General features: G+C 47.8%; 1 protein-coding gene across 14 annotated transcripts in view; it reads left to right on the top strand.

Moving 5' to 3' along the window:
* Positions 1-12,515, top strand: part of DYSF (dysferlin) — a 181,420-nt gene that overhangs the window by 21,847 nt on the left and 147,058 nt on the right. For all 14 annotated transcript variants that reach the window (XM_060278297.2, XM_060278292.2, XM_060278298.2 and 11 more), the window contains exon 4: positions 10,784-10,889. In XM_060278297.2, the coding sequence (XP_060134280.2) occupies positions 10,784-10,889 (106 nt within the window). The remainder of the gene's footprint in view (positions 1-10,783; positions 10,890-12,515) is intronic.

The raw sequence follows: 12,515 nt of genomic DNA on the forward strand, positions 1-12,515 counted from the left end.
TGTATGATCTCTGAGCCTCATCAAGTGGCTGGTCCCTGTTGCTTTCGTGGCGATGGAGCCAGAAGTCTCATTGCACAGGAAGAGGCATCCGGGAAGGTTCGTCTTCCCAAAGAGTTCCTGGAGCACTGAACAGGCCCCCTCCCCATAAAAGGGGCTCTTGTTGCACCATAGAGAGAATCTGAGCTGGCCACAAACGTTCAGTGTGTCAGCTCTGAGAAAGAAGCCACTGCTATAATAATAATAATAATAATAATAATAATAATAATAATAATAATAATAATAATAATATTTATACCCCGCCCATCTGGCCGGGTTCCCCCAGCCACTCTGGGCGGCTTCCAACAAAACATTAAAATACAGAAATCAAACATTAAAAGCTTCCCTAAACAGGGTTGCTAGGTGGGTGGGAAGGGACGAAGAGAAGAGAAGAGGACTGTTTAAGAATAGCCCTGTCAAAAGAGGATATCCAGGAATAGCAAGGATGATTCAGGGCAAGAGAATCCAGAGACCTCAAGTCTGGCTGTGTGCCCAAGGTCTGGAAAAAAAAATGATGGGAGGGATGTCTCTCCTTCATTGAATATTGGAATGGTAGAGTTGGGAGCCCCTTCATGGATCAATGCCTTGTCGTGGCGAAGGGGCTTGAATAACTCAGAGAAGCTATGAGCTATGCCATGCAGGGCCACCCAAGATGGACAGGTCATAGTGGAGAGTTTTGACTAAACGTGATCCACCTGGAGAAGGAACTGGCAAGCCACTCCAGTATCCCTGCCAAGAAAACTCCATGGACAAAGACAACAGGCATATAAAAGTTATGACGCTGGAAGATGAGCCCCTCAGGTCGGAAGGCGTCCAACATGCTACTGAGGAAGAGCGGAGGACAAGTACAAGTAGATTCAGAGCTGATGAAGCGGCTGGGCCAAAGCCGAAAGGACGCTCAGTTGCGGATATGCCTGGAAGCGAAAGGAAAGTCCGATGCTGTAAAGAAAAATATTGCATAGGAACCTGGAATGTAAGAACCATGAGTGGAGGTAAGCTGGATGTGGTCAAAAATGAGATGACAAGAATAAATATCGACATCCTGGGCATCAGTGAACTAAAATGGAAGGGAATGGGCGAATTCAGTTCGGATGACTATCATATCTACTACTGTGGGCAAGAATCCCGTAGTAGAAATGGAGTGGCCCTCATAGTCAACAAAAGAGTGGCAAAAGCTGTAATGGGATGCAATCTCAAAAATGACAGAATGATCTCGATACGAATCCAAGGCAGACCTTTTAACATCACAGTAATCCAAGTTTATGCACCAACTACCGGTGCTGAAGAAAGTGAAATTGACCAATTCTATGAAGACCTACAACAACTTCTAGAAATGACACCAAAGAAGGATGTTCTTCTCATTACAGGGGATTGGAATGCTAAAGTAGGGAATCAAGAGATAAAAGGAACAACTGGCAAGTTTGGCCTTGGAGTTCAAAATGAAGCAGGGCAAAGGCTAATAGAGTTCTGTCAAGAGAACAAGCTGGTCATCACAAACACTCTCTTCCAACAACACAAGAGACGACTCTACACATGGATATCACCAAATGGGCAGCATCGAAATCAGATTGATTATATTCTCTGCAGCCAAAGATGGAGAAGCTCTATACAGTCAGCAAAAACAAGACCTGGAGCTGACTGTAACTCAGATCATCAGCTTCTTATAGCAAAATTCCAGCTTAAACCGAAGAAAGTAGGAAAAACCACTGGGCCAGTAAGATACAATCTGAATCAAATCCCTTATGAATACACAGTGGAAGTGAGGAACAGGTTTAAGGATTTAGATTTGGTGGACAGAGTGCCTGAAGAACTATGGATGGAGGCTCGTAACATTATACAGGAGGCAGCAACGAAAACCATCCCAAGGAAAAGGAAATGCAAGAAAGCAAAATGGCTATCCAACGAGGCCTTACAAATAGCGGAGGAGAGGAGGCAAGCAAAATGCAAGGGAGATAGGGAAAGATACAGGAAACTGAATGCAGATTTCCAAAAAACAGCAAGGAGAGACAAGAGGGTCTTCTTAAATGAGCAATGCAAAGAAATAGAGGAAAACAATAGAATGGGGAAAACCAGAGATCTGTTCAAGAAAATTGGAGATATGAAAGGAACATTTCGTACAAAGATTACCATAATCAAGGACAAAAGTGGTAAGGACCTAACAGAAGCAGAAGACATCAAGAAGAGGTGGCAAGAATACACAGAGGAATTATACCAGAAAGATATGGAGGTCTCATACACCCCAGGTAGTGTGGTTGCTGACCTTGAGCCAGACATCTTGGAGAGTGAAGTCAAATGGGCCTTAGAAAGCATTGCTAATAACAAGGCCAGTGGAAGTGATGATATTCCAGCTGAACTATTTAAAATTTTAAAAGATGATGCTGTTAAGGTGCTACACCCAATATGCCAGCAAGTTTGGAAAACTCAGCAATGGCCAGAGGATTGGAGAAGATCAGTCTACATCCCAATTCCAAAGAAGGGCAGTGCCAAAGAATGCTCCAACTACCGCACAATTGCGCTCATTTCACACGCTAGCAAGGTTATGCTTAAAATTCTACAAGGCAGGCTTAGGCAGTATGTGGACCGAGAACTCCCAGAAGTGCAAGCTGGATTTCGAAAGGGCAGAGGAACCAGAGACCAAATAGCAAACATGCGCTGGATTATGGAGAAAGCTAGAGAGTTCCAGAAAAATGTCTACTTCTGCTTCATTGACTATGCAAAAGCCTTTGACTGTGTCGACCACAGCAAACTATGGCAAGTTCTTAAAGAAATGGGAGTGCCTGATCACCTCATCTGTCTCCTGAGAAATCTCTATGTGGGACAAGAAGCTACAGTTAGAACTGGATATGGAACAACTGATTGGTTCAAAATTGGGAAAGGAGTACGACAAGGCTGTATATTGTCTCCCTGCTTATTTAACTTATATGCAGAATTCATCATGCGAAAGGCTGGACTAGATGAATCCCAAGCCGGAATTAAGATTGCCGGAAGAAATATCAACAACCTCAGATATGCAGATGACACAACCTTGATGGCAGAAAGTGAGGAGGAATTAAAGAACCTTTTAATGAGGGTGAAAGAGGAGAGCGCAAAATATGGTCTGAAGCTCAACATCAAAAAAACCAAGATCATGGCCACTGGTCCCATCACCTCCTGGCAAATAGAAGGGGAAGAAATGGAGGCAGTGAGAGATTTTACTTTCTTGGGCTCCTTGATCACTGCAGATGGTGACAGCAGTCCCGAAATTAAAAGACGCCTGCTTCTTGGGAGAAAAGCAATGACAAACCTAGACAGCATCTTAAAAAGCAGAGACATCACTTTGCCGACAAAGGTCCGTATAGTTAAAGCTATGGTTTTCCCAGTAGTGATGTATGGAAGTGAGAGCTGGACCATAAAGAAGGCTGATCGTCGAAGAATTGATGCTTTTGAATTATGGTGCTGGAGGAGACTCTTGAGAGTCCCATGGACTGCTAGAAGATCAAACCTATCCATTCTTAAGGAAATCAGCCCTGAGTGCTCCCTGGAAGGACGGATCGTGAAGCTGAGGCTCCAATACTTTGGCCACCTCATGAGAAGAGAAGAATCCTTGGAAAAGACCCTGATGTTGGGAAAGATTGAGGGCACTAGGAGAAGGGGACGACAGAGGACAAGATGGTTGGACAGTGTTCTCGAAGCTACGAACATGAGTTTGACCAAACTGCGGGAGGCAGTGCAAGACAGGAGTGCCTGGCGTGCTATGGTCCATGGGGTCACGAAGAGTCGGACACGACTAAACGACTAAACAACAACAACAAAGAGTTGGGAGGGATCGCCAGGGGTCATCTAGCTCAACCCCCTCCAACGCAGGAATGGCAGCTAAGCAATTCCTGCAAAGCAGGAACCAAAGCCATTGGAAGAGGCATCAAGGGCTATTGGAACTAAAAAAGAGGGGCAAAAAATGGATGTTTCTTCAAAGAAGCAGGCGTCTTTTAATTTCGTGACTGCTGTCACCATCTGCAGTGATCAAGGAGCCCAAGAAAGTAAAATCTCTCACTGCCTCCATTTCTTCCCCTTCTATTTGCCAGGAGGTGATGGGACCAGTGGCCATGATCTTGGTTTTTTTGATGTTGAGCTTCAGACCATATTTTGCGCTCTCCTCTTTCACCCTCATTAAGAGGTTCTTTATTTCATTACCGGTGTTCAATGATATGGTGATTTACTGCACAGCCCTTCTGTTGAGCGGCTCCTAATGTCAGGAAGATCTTCTTAATTCTCAAAAATGGAAATACCTGCAGAGGAGCAGCGGCCGGGGGCATTTTCGCCCCCATGCCAATGTCAAATTAGCTGGATATTTTGTCATAGAATCATAGAATCATACAGTTGGAAGAGACCCCAAGGGCCATCCAGTCCAACCCCTTGCCAAGCAGGATACACCATAAAAGCATTCTTGACATATGCCTGTCAAGCCTCTGCTTAAAGATCTCCAAAGAAGGAGACTCCACCACATTCCTTGGTAGCAAATTCCACTGCCGAACAGCTCTTACTGTCAGGAAGTTCTTCCTAATGTTTAGGTGGAATCTTCTTTCTTGTAGTTTGAATCCATTGCTCCGTGTCCGCTTCTCTGGAGCAGCAGAAAACAACTTTTCTCCCTCCTCTATATGACATCCTTTAATATATTTGAACATGGCTATCATATCACCCCTTAACCTTCTCTTCTCCAGGCTAAACATACCCAGCTCCCTAAGCCGTTCCTTATAAGGCATCGTTTCCAGGCCTTTGACCATTTTGGTTGCCCTTTGACCATTTTGGTTGCCGTTCCAGCTTGTCAGTATCCTTCTTGAACTGTGGTGCCCAGAACTGGACACAGTACTCCAGGTGAGGTCTGACCAGAGGTACTATTACGTCCCTTGATCTAGATGCTATACTCCTATTGATGCAGCCCAGAATTGTATTGGCTTTTTGAGCTGCTGCATCACACTGTTGACTCATATTAAGTTTGTGGTCTACCAAGACTCCTAGATCGTTTTCACATTTACTGCTCTCAAGCCAGGTGTCTCCCATCCTGTATTTGTGCCTTTCATTTCCCCCCCCCCAAGTGTAGTACCTTACATTTCTCCTTGTTAAAATTCATCTTGTTTACTTTGGCTCAGTTGTCTAATCTGTTAAGGTCATTCTGAAGTGTGATCCTGTCCTCTGGGGTATTAGCCACCCCTCCCAATTTGGTGTCATCTGCAAACTTGCTCAGGATGCCCTCAAGCCCATCATCCAAGTCATTGATAAAGATGTTGAATAAGACTGGGCCCAAGACAGAACCCTGTGGTTCTTCCCACTAGTCACTACTCTCCAGGATGAGAAGGAGCCATTGATGAGCACCCTTTGGGTTTGTCTTCTTTTATAACCATTCTAGGGTTGCATGCAGCAGTGGGAAGAGTGCTGTGGCGGTTCAGGTATCAGACTTGGACCAGGGAGAGACCAGGGTTCGAATTCCCCCACTCAGCTGTGAAGCTCACAGCTTGTTATGGGGGTTAATTGGGGCCAGGGAGAACCATGTTTGCCACCTTGAGCTCCGTCGAGCTATTCAAGACCGGAACGGACTCCCTCAGAAGCGGGCAGCCTCTGCTTCCTGCTGCCAGTCAGTGCTTCCTGCAAAGTTTTAAAACAGAGGCTGGAGAGCTATCTGCCGGGGTTTTTCCCAGCTGTGGTTCCTGTGGTTGAGCTAGATGACTGTTGGGGGTCCCTTTCATCCAACCCCATTGCTGCTGGGCTCTCAGACCCCCAAAGTGAGAAGGCTAGTTTCACTTTCCTAGCAGGACTTCCTTGCGAGGATTCTCCCCTCCCTATAATCTGAGCAGAGGGTGCATTGCTATTGTTTCCCCCCTGGAAGGGTTCTGGAAAGGACAACACCCAAGATAAGTCTGGAACTGCCCTCTGACGCCTTGGTCGCCATCCATGGGACTCCTTGCCAGCTTTCTTCATCCTGTTTTCAAATCCTAGTTATGCATCCTCAAAAGTCCCGGAGAAATCCGATGGTTCTGTCCACCACTTCAGAAACGGCCTTTATTTATATCCCAGTTCCAAGGAGCTCTAGGTAGGGTACAGGGCAGCTGTCTCCCACCTCCATCTGGTACGCAGGATGAGACCCTCCCTGTCCGCAGACTGTCTCGCCAGAGTGATGTATGCTCTGGTTATCTACCGCTTGGACTACTGCAATGCGCTCTACGTGGGGCTCCCTTTGAAGGTGATTCAGAAACTACAATTAATCCAGAATGCGGCAGCTAGACTGGTGACTGGGAGCGACCGCCGAGACCACATAACACCAGTCCTGAAAGACCTACATTGGCTCCCAGTATGTTTCCGAACACAATTCAAAGTGTTGGTGCTGACCTTTCAAGCCTTAAACAGCCTCAGCCCAGTAGACCTGAAGGAGTGTCTCCACCCCCATCGTTCTGCCCGGACACTGAGGTCCAGCTCCGAGGGCCTTCTGGCAGTTCCCTCCCTGCGAGAAGCGAGGTTACAGGGAACCAGGCAGAGGGCCTTCTCGGTGGTGGCGCCCGCCCTTTGGTACATCCTCCCATCAGATGTCAAGGAAATAAACAACTACCTGACTTTTAGAAGGCATCTGAAGGCAGCCCTGTTTAGGGAAGTTTTTAATGTTTGATGTTTTATCGTGTTTTAATATTCTATTGGGAGCTGCCCAGAGTGGCTGGGGAGGCCCAGCCAGATGGGCATGGTATAAATAATAAATATTTTTAAAATATATATGAGGTTCTCTCCCTGTTCATTGAAACCCCACAACAACCCTGTGAGGCAGCTCAAGCGGAGAGATAGAGACTGGCCCAAGGTCATACCCAGTGAGCTCCGTGGCTGAGTGGGGGATTCGAACCCTGTACTCCCAGGTCCTAGTCTGGCACTCTGACCACCATGTGTAATGTACATGGTTCTCCTGTTCATTTAATCCAGGGGGATGATGGGAGTTGTAGTCCAAAAACTGCTGGAGACCCCAGTTTGGGAAACCCTGATTTAATCCCCCTAAAAAAGGAAAGCGAGTCTTGAGCAAGCAACTGAAGGTGGGGCAATGCTGGGCCTCCGGAGGTTCTTCTGTTTTTGGTGCAGCCACAAAGAAGGCCCTTGTCTTCCATGGGGAATATCTCCAGCATCAGAGCATGGACAAAGTGCAGGAGCACCGAAGGATGTCCTCTCTCATGCATGCACCGACTCTCGCTTCTGGATATCCAGGTCTTGCCTGAAGGTCTTTCTGAAGCTCTTCTGCTGTGTCCTCCAAACTCAAGTCAGACGGGCTCCCCCTTGGCTCACCTCGCCTGAAGTCGAGCTGCGTCATGATTCATTTTGCGTCAGGAGCTGAAGGAGCAGGAAGGGGATTCTATGGAAAAAATGCCTCTCTCTCCTGCGGAGACAATGTGGGGAAGTGGAGAGGGAGACATCGGAGCAGGCTCTCCAAGATAGGAATTATATGGCCCTGTGCATGTTTCGCCAAGAAGGTGTTGGGAAGGCTATTTTCTCCTTCCTATTTTTAAATTGGGTCCAGCTCCACCCTCCGCTTGTCGGTCTCCAGCCAGTACAGCTCTGTTTCCTTGGCAAGGTCTCCACCTCTCCAGGGAACTTGAAGACAGGATGGTTAACTTATCTGGACGGGGAGCTGGTTTTCCTTTTGGCATTTAGCATTGTGTCTCCAAGTGGTGCAACAGATGTTCGGCCTGAAAACATGGATCGGACCAAAGGATTTATGGGTTGTTGTCAGCAGATTAAGGCTGCCTGCAGTCCTCTTAAAGACCCTTAGCAGAACCTAAGTCCTCTGCAAGAGAGAAATATTCCCCTGTCCCATACGGGGATCGAACCTGTGATCTTGGCATGCACTAACCAACTGAGCAATTTGTATGTTTAGTAACTTTTTTGTGAACCGCTCTGAGACCTCTGGGTATAGGGCGATATGTAATTATAACACTAACACTAACAATAATATCAAATACAGTGGTACCTCGGTTTATGAACACAATTGGTTCCGGAAGTCTGTTCATAAACTGAAGCGTTCATAAACTGAAGCGAACTTTCCCATTGAAAGTAATGGAAAGTGAATTAATCCGTTCCAGATGGGTAGGCTTCGTTCATAAACCGAAAATTCGTAAACCGAGGTGTTCATAAACCGAGGTTCCACTGTAGATGACTAAAAAGGATGCAGCATTATGGCCGAGTGAGCTCCCCTTCCCAGTCCATCGTCTTTTGCGTTGTGCGTTCATTATGATCCGTAATGATGGCATTGGAACAGTTAAACACCGTTCTGCTTTCCAGACTGATTGTCTTGGCATGGGCATATGCTTTCATTTGCAGTCTCCTTCCTTGGAGGTTTCTAAGCAGAGGCTGGATGGCCACCTGTCATGGATGCTTTAGTTGAGATTCCTGCATTGCAGGGGGCTGGACTAGAGCAGGGGTCAGCAAGGTTTATCTTGCCTGGGCTGGATCGGTCCTGTGGAGATCCCTCCGTGGGCTGGATCGCGTGTGCTTGTGAGCGAGCACGCGATTTCCGGTACCTGCGCGGATGCGATTTCCGGCGTCTAAAGGACCCTCGGGAAGCCCTTCCAACTCTACAATTCTGTGATCTGTGTATGGTCTATAGCAGGGGTCCCCAGACTTACCGGCGTTTGGGCCGGTTCCCACCGCGCCGATCGCGCGGCGGGCCGGAGGACGGGGGAGCGCGTGCCTGTGCGGGCCGGCGGGCGGGGAGTGCGCGCCCGTACGCATGCGCACGGGTGCTTACTGGCGCGGCGGCGCACTTCCAGGGTGGAAAAAGCACCGAAAATCCATTGTGCGCATGCGTATGGGCCTCCCCCGACCCGGAAGTGCACCAGAAATGACCTCTTCCGGGTCGGGAGAGGCCCATACGCATGCGCACAAAGGATTTTCGGCGCTTTTTTCCCGACCCGGAAGAGCGCTGCCGCGCTGCGCGCCGTAAGAGTGGGCGGCGGCGGGCGGCGGGGGGCGGCGCGGGCCGGATTGGCAGGCCAATTGGGCCGCATCCGGCCCCCGGGTCGTAGTTTGGGAACCCCTGGTCTATAGCTCCCTGCTGCATTCCTGCAACTTTTTATGCAACAGATGGGTATGTTTAGCCTGGAGAAGAGAAGGTTAAGGGGTGATATGATAGCCATGTTCAAATATATGAAAGGATGTCATATAGAGGAGGGAGAAAGATTGTTTTCTGCTGCTCCAAAGAAGCGGACACGGAGCAATGGATTCAAACTACAAGAAAGAAGATTCCACCTAAACATTAGGAAGAACTTCCTGACAGTAAGAGCTGTTCGGCAGTGGAATTTGCTACCAAGGAGTGTGGTGGAGTCTCCTTCTTTAGAGGTCTTTAAGCAGAGGCTTGACAGGCATAAGTCAAGAATGCTTTGATAGTGTTTCCTGCTTGGCAGGGGGTTGGACTTGATGGCCCTTGTGGTCTCTTCCAACTCTATGATTCTATGTCCTGTGTATGGTTGGTGGGAGCTTGTCCATCTTTTGTTGTGCAATCATGAAATCAGAGAATATTAGAGTGGGAAGGGACCCTGAGGGTCATCCAGCCCAACCCCCTGCAATGCAGGAATCTCAGCTCAAGTATCCATGACAGGTGGCCACCTAACCTCTGCTTCAAAACCGCCAAGGAAGGAGAGTCTACCACCTCCCATGGGAGTCTCTTCCACAGTCAAACAGCTCTTACTGTCAGAAAATTCTTCCTAATGTTGAGTTGCAATCTCCTTTATTGTCGCTTGACTCTATTGGTTCATCCCTTGGAGCAGCAGAAAACAAGCTTGCTCCACCTTCCATGTGACAGCCCTTCAGATACTTGAAGATGGCTCTCCTCTCTCCTCTTAGTCCCTTCTTTTCAAGGCCAAACATGCCCAGCTCCTTCGACCGTTCCTCATCAGGCTTCGCCTTCAGACCCTTGATCCTCTTGGTTGCCCTCCTCTGCACACCTTCCAGCTTGCCAACATCCTTCTTAAATTGGGGTACCCAGAATTGGACACGATATTCCATGTGTGGTCTGACTTCCCCATAGCTGTAGCACAAGAGTGCCCCTCTAGACATCAATAATGCAGCAAGACTGGGGAAGAATCACAGAACAGCTAATAAAGCAGAGTGATGTGCGGACAGTCCAGCATAAATCCACCACTCGCGCACTCTTCTTGCACCAATGACAAATTGCAGAAAATAGCCGCAAAACCACACTAGCCTGGAGACGGTGCCCCTTTAAAGCTATGCACAGTGCAAAGAAAGCCGATCAACTTTTATTCCTCTCTCAATTGGGCCACCTAGTGAACACCCACCGTTCTTGTGAATGAATGATAACCACAGAGTGGATTTTCTCTAGCCTGGCCCCCTCTCCTAAAGGACAGAATTGTGCAAAATAGCATTTAACACCATTGCCTGGGTGTTATCTGCAAAGCTGGAGATTCAGGTTTACGTGTGTAAACATACCTCAAAATAATATACCAAAACCAATAGATAATTTAAAAAACTAAATCAAAACATAGTTGGAATCTCCTACCTTGTAATTAGAAGCCATGGGTTCAAGTCCTACCCTCCAGAGTAGGAGAAAACAAGCTTGATCCTCTTCCAGGAAGATGTCCAGCATGTAAAATGTTAGCTTTAAACTGTTTTCCCTAAAGAGAGCTGAACTTTATTTGGTTCCAATATCCCAAGCTCTGCTCTGAACCCCCTGAGAACTTTTGTCCTTCCCTGTCCACAGTTTCTCCTCTTCTTCTGTTTTCTCTCAAAGGTTCCTGGGTGAAGCCCAAGTACCCCTGCGGGACGTCCTGGCATCTCCCAACCTGGCGGCCAGCTTCAACGTTCCCTTGCTGGATGCCAAGGGGCAGAGCACCGGGGTAAGTCCATTTCTTGGTGGAATCTGCTTTGTGGTCCATCTCACTGATTCACAGCAGGAGGAAAGAGAAGTCCACCGACCGGATGCTGCTGCTCTGCACATTCTCAGTCAAGTCCTATCAACCCTTGGCCACTCCAGTGATGGTTGGAAACATCTCACCTGAAACTCCAGGGAGCCTCTGTGAATGCGTAGACATTAGTGAGATCGGACTGAGTAAAAGCAGTGGCATAGCATGGGTTGCCCAGGGCCGGGGCTGCCTGGAAGGGTGAGTGGGAAGAGAGGGGAATGGAAGGAGTATGCATGTGCATTGAACTGCCTAATGGTGACTGTGTCACCCAGGAGATCTCAGCCACAAAAATAAGAAAAGAGCCGTTCCATTGTCTGGTGAGGTCGCTTCCAGCTTCACATGGAGAAGCCGTTTCCAACAGAGACCAGCGACGGAAATGTGTAGCTGCATTGAGGCAGCACCGGGGTGTGTGAAATTTGGCGCCCCTAACCATGTTGCACCCGGGGCAATTGCCCCTGTGCCCTCCATGCTATGCTACTGGGAAGGGGCTGTAGCTCTTTGCATGCAGAAGGGGCCAGGATCAATCCCCAAAGGCATCTCCAGGCAGGCTTGGAACTGTCCCCTGCCTCAAATGCTAGAGAGCTGCTGCCAGTCAGTGTGGACAATATTGAGCCAGATGGACCAATGGTCTGACTCGGTATCAGGCAATTTCCTCTGTTCTTCCTGCATTCATGACTGGCATTAGGGTGACCTCTTGACCCCTGGCTGGCACCTTCCCTCTAATTTTTCCTGGTCCTGCTAAAAACATTCTTTTTGGACAGGCGTACCCAGATGTTCGGAAAGTTGATGCTAGTTTTAATCGCTTTTAGTCTATTGTCATTTTAACTTCATTTTTTGTGCCATTTTAACTTCATTTTTTGTCCTTTTCCTTTATCTTTTTTGTAAAATACTTTGAGGTTGTTGTTTTTTTGACAGTCAAGCCGTGTATAATTTTTTACAAAGTAAATAAAATAAATTCCAGTCCAGCTGTGTGAACACAGCATAGCGGAAAGGGTGTGTCCTGGCTTAGGACCTCCACCCATCTTTTGGGGAAACCCCCCCCCCCCAGGATTAAGGCTCTTTTGCACTGACATGCAGAAAAGACAGTTATTTAGGAAGGGACCACAACCTAATCGACCCCAAATTTCCACTTCCAGTTTGGGTAGAGAAGAGATGAGTTTGTCTTAGTTTTCTTCTCCATCCGCGAGTTGAACAAGTTTTGTTCCTCTTCTTTCTAAAATGAGTTTCCTTTGTGGGTTGGCAACTGTTGGCCTGGCTTACGGCAAGGGGGAAGTCCTTCTGAGTTCCTCAGCGGGGAGGATGTTTGTGTGCAAGGAACTTGGCTGCTTCCGGCCTCAGTTCCCTGGAGTCCCTTTTATTTGATGGGAATGGTCCCTCTGGCTGCCTTCGTTCCATTGCCCTTCCAGGAGATCAGTTCCCTTAACCGACTCCGAAACAGATCAACATGGATTTCTCAGTTGTTCAGAGATGACGATGCATTGCAGATGGGGACCAAGAATCCTAAACTCACTTTATGCGCTGTAAAGGGGCAAAGACGGGTCAGGAAATAGAGCTGGGGAG

Source organism: Zootoca vivipara, chromosome Z1 (genome assembly GCF_965207765.1).
Source record: "Zootoca vivipara chromosome Z1, rZooViv2.hap1.1, whole genome shotgun sequence".
Taxonomy (NCBI): Eukaryota; Metazoa; Chordata; class Lepidosauria; order Squamata; family Lacertidae; genus Zootoca; species Zootoca vivipara.